At 39.1% G+C, this 15,066-nt stretch overlaps 1 protein-coding gene across 1 annotated transcript in view; it reads left to right on the top strand.

Moving 5' to 3' along the window:
• Window positions 1-15,066, top strand: part of LOC135164297 (neuromodulin) — a 39,947-nt gene that overhangs the window by 15,554 nt on the left and 9,327 nt on the right. Inside the window, exons 2-3 of the mRNA XM_064124523.1 lie at window positions 4,394-4,678; window positions 5,940-6,073. Of these exons, the coding sequence (XP_063980593.1) occupies window positions 4,394-4,678; window positions 5,940-6,073 (419 nt within the window). The remainder of the gene's footprint in view (window positions 1-4,393; window positions 4,679-5,939; window positions 6,074-15,066) is intronic.

Raw genomic sequence — 15,066 nt, 5'->3', positions numbered from 1 at the left:
GTAGAGTGAGAGTGGAGTTCGTTTTGAGATTTTTATGATGTGGAAAGATGAAAAAAAATTGAAATTTAAAAAAATGTGAGTGTGATTTTTCTCTGCGTTTAGTATAAAGCAGTGAATAATTTTTTTCATTGGAATTATTTCTTGAGGAATCTGGCATATCGTGCTTCAAGAGTTTTTTAAAGCTCCGTCGATTTATGACGATTGTGTGAAACCTGGGAGGAGCTGTGGTTTTTTTCATACTGATGTTCGATTTTTAAGGGCTAGCGGGGAAGTGTTGAAGCATTCGTGCTATTCTGAGTGATGATGTGTGCCGCGGCAGAATATCAAGGGTAGGAAAAGTACTGGTACATCGTGAGCAATATATCGTTCAAATGGTCTCAAGTGCATGGCAAACGCGGAGCAAAATACATTCTCCGGTCATTTTTAACGAGGAAACGAGTGAAGATAGAGAAACACAACGTTTTTTTTATTCTGGAAATCAGGGAAACAAAGATGAAGAGTAGAGTAGGGGTTCGTGTCTTATACACTGAGACACAAATAATGTTCTTTAAAGAATTTGATTGTTTAGTAGGGAATGAGAGGGTGCGACTAAATAATTTCAGCTCTATTAGATAATATTGGAAAGTGCAATTTTACGTCTATTTTTCTTCGATATTTTACCTCCCCCCGTGAAGTATGCCAAGTATGCATTCATGATCGTTGGATGCACCGATGTAATCCTGTAGTGGAGTGCACGAAGTCATGCAAAAGTTATTGGGAATCGTGAGATTTCTGTAATGCGAAAAAAAACATCAAAGGGTAAATTTGATTTGGAGAATCTCTAATCATATTATAGGTTTTCTGGTCGGATTAAAATTCTATCTTTCATCGGGAATATTCGACGAATATCGGTGAAACTTCTTTGAGAATAGTTTTCAATTTCTTCGAGGTTATAAGGTCATTTAGAATTCATAGCATTGGATCATTCACGTTTTCTTCTGTCTCTTCTAAAAAGGGAAGAAAATTAATTCTATAATTTATCGTCGCAAAGTTTGCGTGATAATTTCATTTATTTTTGGGTCAATCTCTGAAGTAGAAAACGCAGCTTTTATTTCTACGTCCCTTGGATTTTTTACTTGGCTTCTTGAAGTACGTAAACTATTCGTTCGCAATCGTCTGATGTATTGACGTAATCCTCGAATGAAGTACACAGTCATGCATAAGTACTTGAAATTCATACGATTTCTATGAAGTGAGAACGAAGGAGTCTCTTTGATTTGGAGAACATATCGTGTCATACGAAACCTTTCTCACTTCAATTGAAATTCCGTACTCCATTGAAAATCGTTGAAGAACATCCGAGAAATTTTCTGAACAAAAAGTTTTCAATTGACGCCTTCTATTTATGTTTTCAATTTTCTCCGAGAGTTTGAAACCTAATCAATATCTCCGGAGTGTATCCTCTACTTGTCATTTCATCCCTTTACACTCAGAAAATGCAATTTTTTCATCCTACACCCCCGATTAATCCCAAGTGTATCAAGCGAAGCTCCACCAGTCGAAATAAGTGTCCCAAAAAGTTTTACATCTCCTAAACTCCTTTATTTTGTGTAAAGAAGTTTCTGAGTAGTAATTTTGGCCGCCTCCTAGGCGTCCGACCGAGAGCACTTTTTCCCAGCTCCACGGCTCATGTAATTGGCAATGGTGAGAATTTGGCAGGCTTCCAAATTAGCCAGCGATTCGCGCCCCAGAGGGACAACAAGCGCTATGTCATCAGTTGCTTCTATTTTCCCTTTTTTCTCCCAGCGTCATCCCTCCAGTGAATGGAAATTATTTCACAATAGTTCGCCAACTCATCCACCGGATAAATCATCATTCCGGATATTTACGGATTCAAATGTTTAACGAAGTCTAATAGCAACCTGAGAGTGTAACCCCCCCGGGCTTAATCTGTTTCCTCAGTCCTCGGGAAGACGTACAACTGCTCCATAACACTCCAACAATTTCTCTGCACACGCATTCAGTATACAATTAGCCGGTGAGATTATCTCGTGGACTTTCGTGAGTGCGATTAACAAAAGCACTGAATAACTTATCGCACTCCCACTATGGCAGGATGCAGGCACTCCCCGGGCCTTTGTGATGCGTCCACAGAGGGCTCACCGAACCCTAGAGATTCGATACTTCTCCCACTTGTCTCCTGCCCTTTTTCAACTCGAAAAGTAGAAAAGTTTTATAAAGGACTGGGGATTTTTTTTATCGTTATAGGGGAGAACACTGAAAGTTAAATAATTCAGGAGTATTGGTTTTTATTTCGTTCCGGGTGCTAGGGTTTCAATTATTGATGATATATTTTTGGTGTAAATGCGGCACTGAGTCAGTGGGGAAATGTAAAGCGTATACAAGGGTCAATCTTCGCTTTATGGTTTAGGAGGTCGGGGTACATTTTTTGAAATATTGTCGAAAAAGGTAGAATTTTTTCTTTTTTAAGTAAATTAGAACACGCGAGGATTATATCGATTATACTAGGCTGTATAGATATATCAAGAATTGGGTTCTTTAATGTTATTTAAGGATAATTTGAGACCATTTTTCGGGGTGTAAAAAAATTCTAGTACCCGTATAAAAAAAATAGGTGCAAAGTAGTGTGCAGAAAAGTTTTAGTGGAGCAAAAGGGAAATTTTTCCAGGTGTTTCTATAAAAATTTCACTGGAATCTCCAGACTGCATTTTTCCCACTGCTATGATTTTTCTAGAAAATTTCCCTGCACGTTCAGGTGATATTACCTGTCCTCCCGAATTCGTCATTTAAATATTTTCTTCCGCAGTTCCAACTCGCGCTGAACACATCTTCAATATTCGTATTCCATTGTAAAAATGCCTGATCCCTCTGTATTCTAGAGTTTCTCCATTTTCCGCGACCGCATGTCTGGAAGGAATTTTCTATCATACATTTTTCCCCGGGTTATTTCACCCTTTCCTATACATAATATATCAAAGAGAGTGAATGAGAATTGACAGTTACTGAAGATCCAGTTACTCGAGAAAGTCGAGGCGAAGCATCTCTTTAGAAGCCCTCGATATACAAACGAGCTTGGTAGTTCTAGTTACACATTCATCGTTGAAAACAACTATAGTATTACACAGAACATAGTAACAGACGTCAGAGTGTTAGTGTCGAAAGCTCACCCAACATAACAACTGACAATCATTCGAGGACACGTACCATTGTTTAGTGTAAAATTGTGGAATACACCATTCACTACAGGCGCGATGTTATTTTGAAAAGAGACTGGGTAAGAGTCAGTCGATCGTGCTCTGATTCTGCACAACTCGTTAGAGTTCCCTTGGCGCTATTGCGATAAGAAACATCAGCTGAAACGTGATCGAAATGTGTAACATTGGCATTCAAGGGAAAATTTCATGACGTTTTCGTGAAACGAAGCGAAACTGATAAAAACGAGGAAAACAATCTCTAATATATATTCTAGGAAGGATAGCCGTCTCATCGTAAAATTGAAGCTGTGACTGTTGGTACCATAAATTCAATTAACATTATTGATTAATTTATTTATTCGTAATGGAAGATACCGAGAACTTTCGCTCAAAAGAGATGAAATTTCATGGCGCAGTGACGCGACATTTTATACCCCAGTGTCTCATCAAAGGCTTTTGTGGACGTGGTGGAATGTCGGTAATTATTTTATTGAAGAATGTGAGTGAAAAATGGAAAATGAATATTTACGAGAGTACAATTACTCCCATAAAAGCTTTGTCACACGCACCGAAAATCCTCATAAAAATTCTAGTCAGGGTATGCGTGGGCATTGTATCGCCGTGAGGGATAAATCAATTCCATTGAACAGTCCCTGGTGTGAAATATTCAAGATTCCATGTGACAGACTAGGAATTATTGGTGAATACTTCTATGATAATCGATTTCCATCGAATGAAATTCTTTGGGAAAAATATATCCGAGGGATCGTCTTTCCATAAAATCTTCTATTCAAAGTCATTCCTTTCAAATTAAATGTGACATTATCCGATTTATCGTGAACTTAAAAGTAATTCTTCGAGAAATAAGTAATGCTCAATTAAAAATTTTAAAGTTCATGATATAATTGGTGGTATATGCGAGCATATTTGACCTCAATTTGAGGTGAATCGATAGTCTTTACCGAGATATCACATGTCTTGGAAAATCTTTCCAATCTCCCCCCCAGAATTGATGTTTTTCCCGTCTAGAAATTGCCTCCGATAATACCCACGAAATCAAGTCAAAATGTCTTCATCTACTCAGAACAACTTATTTTTCCCTCTTTTGAGTTTTTACCTGAACCCCTCTGGAGTACCGCTTGTGATAATTTTCCCTCATTACCCCATTCACACTCACTTGTCTCATTACTTTGTTTCAGACATTCCAAAAAGTGCTGGAAGCCAAGTGGACAAAGAGGAGGAAGTGAGCCAAAAAGTTGATTCAATCGAGGAGACAAAGCAGCCGGAAACAGTCGACGAATCAAACGAATCGAGTGATAAAGAGAAAGAGGAGGCTGCAACGAGAATACAGGCAGTGTTTCGGGGTCATCAGGCGAGAAAGAGTATGAAAGATACTGATACATCGTCGCAGGGTAAAAATAACTCTGAGGACAGCGAACCAACCATCGAACAACTGCAGGAGGAATTCCGAGCGGACGACGTTGGTAAGTCTCATTCAATCCTTGTGGGAGTAATTCAGGGTTCTTGTGAGCCACAGTGATTGACGAGAAAACTTGTCCCAGATAATTAATTTTCCCAGGTGCAATTAAATTGCCATTTTTTGCCGAGCCCAGCTGAAAACATTCGAGATAGTTCCGCTTTTTTTCCCTCAAGAATTATCTCTCCCACCGACGCATCAGTTGGAATTGTCGACTGCAACTGAGAGTGAAACTCTGTTTATGCTCCTCCACTTTATTCGAATAATAGGTCGATTCTCTTTGTTACTCTAAGGAGATAATAGAGTATTGATTTCCAATAACTTATTCATCAAAATTTAATACAAGATGCATCGAGGTATGAATAACTAGTTCATTAAAATTTAGTGAATTTACGTAATCACATTTGGTAAATTTGCCCACTTGTACAGGGGAATTTTAATTACAACGATTCAATGACATTTATTTTAATGAATCGCTTATTCGTATGCATGAGACCTCTATTCAAATTTTAACAGAAATTTCATTAAGTGAGAAATGAATTTAGATTTTATTTAATGAACCAGTTGTTTGGTTGCACGCTGAGCGTAAAATTTTCTGATATGTAGATCTTATTTACTCGGAGGGAGTTAACTATTTTCATTGACCTAATTCTCGAGGGTAATGGGATTTTTTTTTTGAGTGTATTAATTCTCAATATGATAATCTCATTGAACCACTATCCATATTCATTCAGTTATATTCAGCTCAAAAATTCGTAAGCACTTGACAATTTTCCTTCAGAATAAAAATCGTATTATCACTGTAAATATTCCTCAGGCATTAGATTTTTTTTTGTCTTAGCGTACAAAAAAATATCATAATTATAATACCCCCACCAGCGATAGATGACACTGCTTAACGAGCTGAGTGAATTACAGTTGATTAAAACATTCGAGGATCTCTGAATAAGTCCACCCACTCGGCAGGAGTGAACTTGTCTGAATAATTTCATCGCCATTCCGTCGAACACATCCTCTTCCCCATCTCTCGTTCACGTTTTTCCTCCCAATAACTACGAGTAAACAACCCCCCAGAAATCTCCAACACGTTTCCTCACATTTCTCATATTTTTTCCCCTCATGCAAGAGAGCGATAAACCTATTTTCCCATCCGCGGGATTGCCACATGGCACACTAGGTGGAATTATGAGAATATTCAGACATGAAAAAGCTCGGGTCTTACTGTTAATATTACATTACTTAATTTCGCTTGCAATGGTATGTTGCAGATCTGTGCAACGCAGCAACGAAGATTCAAGCATCTTTTCGTGGCCACATGTCGAGAAAGGAGCAGGCTGTTTCCTCGGTGGTGAAGGCCGCTGGGGATATGGTGCAGAGTGTAGGAGAAAAAATTGAGGAAAAGGTAAGAAATTTAAAATTCATCGGGTTCATCATCATTCGGGGAAAGTAGATTTATTCTGGACGAGTCTCTACCGGAGGGACTGAGGACTTTACGCGGAGGATCTTCGCTTTTGGATCCCAAAGATTCGGATTAAATAGGCCGGTAGAGGAGGGGGCGGGTTGAGAATAGTTTGTGAGGGGCGGGTTTGGAAGGGTGAGCTACGTTTTAGGTTGACTCAATGACTTCCCGATCAATTCTCCCCTGTTTGTTTAGCACAAAAAACACTGTGACATGCAATGTCTGATTTTTTCGACAGATTTCTTGGCAATATTTATCGAGTGATAGGCTGTGAATAATTGGAAATCGTAAATTAACGATTTTTATGAGGAAATTAACGAAAACGGCGAGTTTTGCCCGAGACTTGAGGATTTTTGAATTTTTCAATCATTGAAATTCCCAAAAGTTGTTGTAAAAAGTTCAATAACTTTTCTCCCTCGTGATAATTCACTCCTATTAACTCTTGTCGGGTGATTCACTCCTAAAAGTTATTCCCTCCCCCGACGTTTAGCTCTCGTGAGCTTGTTTCCATCCACTCGACAGTTTTCATTTATCCGTTTGGCGTCTTCCCTCTTACATCCAACTCCGATGCAACCGTGACTACGTGTGTAACATTGCAAACCCAACCGAAAATTCCAGCACGAGCTCGATATCCGTGCACCCCTGGCTTCCGTAGCACGCGAGCACAAAGCAATTGCCTGGCCTTGTGCTTTCCCTATCAGCACGACCATGGGAGGAGAAAAAGCGTTGGTGAGAAAGAAAAGAGAGGCCTTTTAAGCACTGAAAACCTTCACATTTCGCTGTGGAGATATTAGATAATGTGGAAAGAGAAATAGTGAATTTAGAAATGGAGAACAGCGAAATCACATGGCGGAAGCCCCCAAAATTCTTTATCATTATTCAACTAAAATAAAAGAGAGACAGTTCACCAACTGCAGGATCTCCAACGCGAAGAGTTCAAGGTTTTCGTGAAGAAAAAAATTAGAATCGGATATTACCATTCAATATTTTTCTGATACACATCTGAGGAACACTCCACCCTTAACAATGCAATACCCTAACATTTTACTTTGGACTTCTCTTCTGTAAACAACTGATGACATGTCAATTATCACCTATAGAAATTTCCATTTCGCTTTTTCATTGTAATTATTTCCTCAGGGATTATACATTCTGCAACTGCTTGCAAGAAATTCAAGAGATTTCTAACAAGTACGAATTCAGAAAGAGAATTCTCCCTGAGAATTTACGTTATAAGAAGATCACAGTTCAGATAATTCAGAAAATTATTATAAAATCTGCGAACTTTCTTCAAAACAATTTCATTCACTTTTTCTCCCTGTATCGCATTCAAGGTCTTTCCGGAAAATACTGTAAATTTTTTGTTCGCAATACAACGCAATTAAAGTCATAAATTACCAACGAGTTATTGACTTCCAGCAACTAGTTGATAAAGTTCACCACCTAGTTGTTATTGAACTTTCCAAATAATTATTTTACTATCCTCAATTATCAATTCCCGGGCCGAGTGCCATCCAACCTTTCGTGAAATGACATTTTTTTCCCACCACTGTCAAAAGCAAGAGGGGACAGTTCACTGAGAACTCCACAATCTCCAAAATAACGAGCTCAAACTTTCCACGAAAAAAATAATATCTATATGGTCACTGGGTGCAGTTCAATATTGCTCCACTATAATGTAGCTGGCTTGTTCCCCATGGTACGATAACAAACTTACCAGTGAATGTAAATATCGTGTCACATCCTATAGATAACAATTCCAACCATACGCCAATTGAAGTAGACAAATTGTCACATCACACCCGACTATCATGCTCTTGTGTCAACTGGATTCCATTCCACTCGCCCACCCATGACAACCACCAAAGCCAACTCTATCGAGTGATAATCAAACGGAATATAGCATTATCAGCATGCTCGAGGGAGCCACATGGTGGCTATGGACTGGATGTTCTTTGTAGGAAAATTTCAATCACCCACTTACATCGATGCCCCTAGTATTCTCCAGGGTGTAGTGTAAGGGGGACAGTTGTTCAGCATTGATCGTGGCTTCCAAGTTCGACAGGTGCTCTGATACCACTCGGCCAACCACGTAGTCGTGACAATCCACCTACATAACGTAGAACTTGATGTTGTGGCAAATGGGTGGAGAAAGAATGGAAAAAAAAACTATATATAAAGGCCGAGAAACTTGGGCGAAGCAGAGTGAATTTATGCATGACTTGAGACCTGTACGTGACGAATGTTGGATATGTGTGACCGACGCGTCTGTCGCATGTCTGATAAAGTGTTGGGGCGTGTGGATAAAGAGTCGCTTGATAAATTCAACTTTAATGCTGGGTTAGTCAGCGAAAAACTTGGACGTGACGACATACTTGAGCGTAATTCGGTGATGCCCTGGAAGCCATCATTCAATGATAATTTCGAATATTTTCCAGTATTCTACGATGATGTGTGGGTGCAGGAGATTCTATGAACCTGTTAAGCAATATTTATTTTATAGTATCACGGAATTCTGCAGAGGGTTTCCTGATTTTTCCAGTTTTCAATTTTCTACCTGCACACATCCGATAAATCGCTGGGAATTGATGGAAATCCAGGCGATATCGCGGTGATGCCTGTCATGGCGGCAATCATCCATGTAAAAAATTAAAATAATTACCGGTGTACGGTACATTAGCACGATAAACCACTCTATTGGTCTATGGATTCTTGGCAAAGAAGAGGGGCATATTTACATATTTGCAAAAAGTGTATCATTGAACCGTGAAGAAAGAGGGGAATTGGAGTAGATACATGTGGATGATAGCCGGATGTCGATGTATACATCGAAAAAGTTGGCACGAATATTCAGACACAAGGCTTTGATGTTGAAAGTTGTCGATGTTTGTTTAGCCTCTGGCGTTGGTCACCGTTGGCTGATGTTTCTTGGGCTCATCCCAGGGTATAACTATCGATTCATGAGCTTCGATTGGACCCACAACTTTAAGAAATTGATCGGAAAATCGATTCAAGTTTCTCCTCATAAAAATAACTGTCACCTTTTCCATGAAATCGATGAGAATTTCAACAGTGCAATGTTAATAATTTATTGTATCAATGCAAATGAATTAATCGAAAAACTGTCCTGTCAGGAGGAGTCTTTAACTTGACCATCCAATCAGGGGAAAGATTGTCACAATAATGGACTTGTTCCTGGAAATCTTTTTTCTCTCTCATTGTTGGGGTGGAAATTCAATTATATCATGACGTTGTTGGCCATAGCCATGAAAAGTATCTATTTCAATGAAATGTTTCTGTTGTACATCTCCGGGACATGCTTCTCTCATTCTTCTTGAGGAGTTATCCCCCTCGTTTCCACACCACTGTTTTGTGAGAAAAATGGCACATTCTCCGGCCTGGCCTCCCCATCACAGTATATCCTTATGAAAATGAAACAGAGCAAGATGAGAGGGAAAATTTTTCAAGGAGGTCGACGTTTTTTACCCCTCAGGGCTGACTGCTTCACCCGGATGACTGGTGAAATTGTTTTGGCACAGGAACAATTCTTGCACTGGGTACTTTCATATTTCATTATTGATCTACTTGAATAAGCTATTCAAGACATCAGTTTTCACCATTCGTTGGTATTTAGAGCTTCGGAAAAATAACTGTAGAGAATAAACTGGAACGCAGTATTCAAGGGGTTTATTTTGTTTAAGTTTGGAAAATTGTTAACTGTTTGCGGTTGTTTTAAAGTTGAAAAAAGAAAAAACGAGGTCTTATTACTTTCAAGGAAAATTCCTCCCGGTATTAGTTTGTTTCACTGGTGAATATTCTGACATTTATACCGAGTTACAGAACAATAGTCGTTTCAACAAATGAATTCTAATGATTTTTCAAACGTAAAGAAAAATGGAGGGGTATTTTTTGTAGCTTCACTCGCCAGAAAACATGAAACAATCCAGTTCACTAATGCAATTTTCAGTTTACTGGATTTTAACCAATGGGATTATCCAAAACTCGTCCCCAGGTTCATACTCCCGGTTGTAAATTCCGGGGGAGTGATCTCGTTTGAAGCTGTACCAAGGGATTAAATCTCTATCTGCCGGTGCAATTTCATGTTTACGGGGAAAATCGTGATAACGTATGTTGCCGGGCATTCATGGCGAGAAAATCAGCAAATTAAGTGGTCAAGAGTGACACGAGGTGTCACGGCTTAACCCCGGTGGTATAGTGCCACGGGGTCGCATTCGGAGATTCGAAGAATATCCTTTGTGTGTCAGGTGAAAATACATGTGACACCTGCGAACGGGTTTATGTAACACAAAAGATAGTACGTGATAAAAAATTTACGATAAAACTGTCAGCTTGCGTTTAAACTAGTAAACAAATGGAGGAACCAAGAGTTTAATCATTTAATCATCTTCATATTCATTACTACTTGTTCATTATTCCGCACGGTCAATAGCATCAACAGTAAATTGATGGTATTGGTCTTTAACAGATATATTTTTCCGTCCAGTTGTTGAGCATTTAATAATTTTTTTCTTGTGAAAAATTATTTCCTCGTTCAGAATTATTTCGTGACAGTTAATTATCACATTTTTTCCCATGTGAAACAACACATGCCACGTCTGTTCGTTTTTATGTACGAGATTAACTGATAGACACAGGACGAAAGGGGTTAGAAGGGGGATATGGATACCCGAGTCATGAGCTCCTGGGGTAGAAACTGACTGAACGTGAAAATGAGCCGACTCTCAGTCAACAAGTCCGAAGGGATATGTGTATACGTGTGGACCGGCCTCTGCTAAGAGCTATTGGAGTCTGTTCAGCAATTATTCACAGTACCAGGGGCTCTCTCGTATGTGTACCCCGTTACCCATTTGGGCTCCACATTCCATATGTAAATGCAGACGCTCAGGGATCGAATTGAGGGGTGAAAATTATCCGGATTACTCGGATGTCCGAGTCTTCCTCATCTCTATTTTCTAAGATAATAATTCTTCAATTTCAGGGGAGGATTATTTCTGATGAAATGAGAAAAGTCAGAGAGTATTATACTAATGGTGATCAACCTGTTGGTGGATTATCTCCATAAAGTGGAGTTGAAATTTTAATTATTTTAATCGAGTTAACCAGAGAATCGTTTCCCCGATTTTTCTTGACTAGACCGTTCATTAACGTAATGCTAGTTTATTGTTTTAGTGATACAATCGGGGGAGATGAACGGATGCTAATGGATTTGTTGGGGATTATTTTGATTTAGGGGAGGGTGATGGAGCATTAACTACAGTCCAAAAGTCAATTAAAGTTAATTTTTACTATCTCATTATCTCATTTCTGTCCCGAAATGAGATAATAATGACTTATGATACAGTTTTATAGAACGATCGGGTAATTTTTATAAAATAAATCACGACAAGCGAACGATATTCTTCTCTCCCGTTTCATCGAGAGTTTAAATGTGCTCTTTGGCTCACGGCATCATTACCATCCACCTCACTAACGATATAAAAATATACTCCATATTCTCGTTCAACTGAACAACAAACTGTCACTTCAATTTTCATCCTTCAATAACTCTAAACGTCGAGTCTACATTTCCCTAAGTGACGATTAGGAGAATGGGATAGAGGGAGGAAGGTTGTTGTTGAGTACAGTTTCTGGTTGGCCTTCGCTTTTACTTTAGCACCGCAAATCACGAGGGAATATATCAATATATATGGCTAGGGATAGATCGATTGTGTATGAACGGCTTAAGACTCCAAAGCCGATTAAACTTCTGCTGCCAAGTACAGGGAATTTGTGGTTTGTGAGAAGCATCACAAGTTCTACCCCTCGGATATCCACCGGATTCCAATTTTCCCGATTAACTCGGGGGAGATATGGAAAAATCAGTTGTTATTACGCTGAGGGGAAATAGTATATCGTAGTGCGAGAGTCACAAGATTTTCTGTTCATGTGACGTCGACACCAATCACATGAAGAGAAAAATTAACAAAAAAATCGAGTACTTGATGCTATTTGCCTGAGGGAATTATTATAATTTTGTTGTTCATTACATCACGCCTTTAAGTACTTCCAGATTAATGGAAATTTCCAGCTCCAATATAGAACGATATTTCGCCAAACGATTTTCCAATAATCAGCAATATCAAAACCGCAACCTGACGATATTTTGATGAAAATCCGAGAATTAATTACCCAATACGTGAAATAATTAACGACGCTCGATGTTGTTAATGGCGATACCGCGCCGGCTGATACAGTAAAATGATCGAGGTGTAATGAAACGTAGATTCAGAACGTCATATTCCATCATAAAACCCTCAGAACTTCTCTAAACCCTTGAACATGTAATCGATCATTCAGAGGCCCAGGAGATTTTTTTTTACCCGTAGGAACTACTGTTTCCCTTCAATAAAAAGAATAATACGAGAATTGAAGGCTGTGGATATTTCCCCTCAGGATTGATTAATCAGAGCATCCAACCGTGGAGTAGATTCCCATCCCCTGTGCTCCCGAGAGAAAAAAAACCAACTGAAAAACTTGTTTCATTGCGCTCCTCTCTTCCAACTCCTCGTTATCGGAAAACGGATTTACAGTGTCTGCAATAATGATATTTGATTCGAGTACTCATCACTAATGGTTAAATATTCTATCAGTTAGTCATCTTAACCCAGAGGCCGAAGTGACCCCCGTTCATTCAGAAATCTCTCCATTTCCATCAATTCCTCGTCCTCTTGTCCTCGATGACAAAGGAGTTGTTAAGAACAGAGACGTTATTGTCAACGAATATTAGTCGACCTTCGAGCTTTTTGTCACGATTCTTTATCATACACTGAAAGAAAATTTATCTTACTCAGCGATACTGCAAAGGCTCGAGGAATGTACGTGTTGGGGTAGCGTGTGTTCGTCTGAGGGAGAAACGAAACTATGAAGGGTTACCTTGAGACAGACTCGATCGAAGGGGTGTGCTGTATAGGGTGTAATGTGTACGGCTCTTTTATAGATATAGAACCACTTGAGAAACCAATCCATCTCTCTTTCGTCGATGCAACGATACATCGTCGATCAACAGCGAATTTTCGTTGTAATTTAGCAGATAAAGATACGTATGACGGATCGTTTTTCGTGGAAATAGGGTAGGTAGATCTGTACAGGTTCGTTCATTGTGGATAAAACATTTCCAGTTATGTTTTTGGATTAAAAGACCGGGCAGTTGTACTTCCCCGGGGGATTGGCTGGAGTACACTTGGAATGATTAGTCCTCGTGACAATTGGCCAGGGGACACTCGCCCGGAGACAACTCTTGCATGAAAATACATCAATCTGCATGAAGATTTTCCGACGTTCCCTTACCTCTCGACGACTTACGATTTCAGCAATACGAGTCTATGACGTGAATGGGGATGATAACCGTTTTATCGATAGTAACAACTCCAATTGTCTATATGTATGCACTCAAGCGAGAATGGAATTGGATGACTTATATGTTTTTCGATCGCTGATGAATATAGGTTGAATTTGTTGGGCCAGGCCTTGGGATCAAACCGCTGTACGAGGAAATTCACGGAAATAAAATACTGGATCCGGTTGGATATCAATTTTACCTGATTTAATATGCAATTTGAATTAATAGTAATTCCATTCGATGCAATTTATGTGGGTGCATAAATAGAAATGAATCCTTGCTTGTGAATTTATGATTGAGCAGAAATGAAAATTGTTTGGTTTCGATATCTAAAAATAAATTCTGATGGTCCAATGTGAAGAAAGAAAATTGAAATTTTTACGGTCGGTCTGCATCGAATTTGAGGAGAGTAGTGTGGGATGGAATTTAATCAGGGGAAAACGAGTGAGCATTTTTGAAATTTTAATGAGACAATATAAAACCTCAGGTGATTTAATCAATTAAGGCCGGGCTTTTCATAATAAAATCACCAAATTTTTCATGCTCATATTATTTCCGTCGCATTTGGCCCAGTTGTGAGGTGGAAGAGATAATTGATTAATGAATGGGGTCATTTTAATACTCGGTCAGGTGATTTTGAATTTTAAAAGGATTCCTTCATGCATAAAAATAAAATTGTCATTTCCTTGTCCACTAGTTCGTTTTCTGAAATGAAAAACTAGGTCGATATTTCGAGTTTTCAACCTTTGGAAATTTTTTGACCGATGAAAATCGAGGTGGCCACTATTCCCAAAAGTCCGGGTCGTGCTGGTTGGTGCGGTTGGGTGGGCTCTGGTCGTTAAACGTGTCATATTTTCACTCGATGAAAAACGAAGCAACTAGATAGAGCGCGAATTGAGGGTACATCTCTGTGACCCTCGATTCAATTTTGCTCCACTGGTATATTTTTTCCTGTGGCAATGGCTCCCCTTTATACTTTTGTACTGCCTCCCCACGTAGATGAACACAGTGAATTCCAGATTGGTGCTCCCACAAATCAATGGAGAGCCATGAATGCGAGAAATTTAATTAGATTCAGTGAATCAAATAAAGTCCAAGTTTCCGTCTCGTAATATTTGAAATTTCCCCGGTAGAAGAAATATGAAATCATATGGCATTAAGAGCAACTCAATTTCTAGCATGAACAGACGTTGGAATTCACTTGAAATGCTAAATCCCGGTGTTGAATCTATGCATTCTCATTTTTTTTTTTCATTAGAAAAAAAATCCCTCGAAGCTCAACTATTCGCGATCAATATCCCACCCCTCTGGATGCTCTCACACTCTCATAACCTCAGCAAAGATAAAGAATGAGAAATAATAGGGAGGAGTTGCCTCTGCACCCGAGAATGATGAGGAATATCAAGCGGCAATGCACGCGCTATTACCAGCCGATTCATTTAGCAGCTGCGAGCTTTTGCAATCGCTTGACAGGTCAATTGGTGGTTAAACAAAAGCATAAGCCTTTACCAGCTGGAGGCAGTCTGATTGTGGAGAT

Source organism: Diachasmimorpha longicaudata, chromosome 7 (assembly GCF_034640455.1).
Source record: "Diachasmimorpha longicaudata isolate KC_UGA_2023 chromosome 7, iyDiaLong2, whole genome shotgun sequence".
NCBI classification, from domain to species: Eukaryota; Metazoa; Arthropoda; class Insecta; order Hymenoptera; family Braconidae; genus Diachasmimorpha; species Diachasmimorpha longicaudata.
This window is presented reverse-complemented; position numbering and strand designations above follow the sequence as displayed.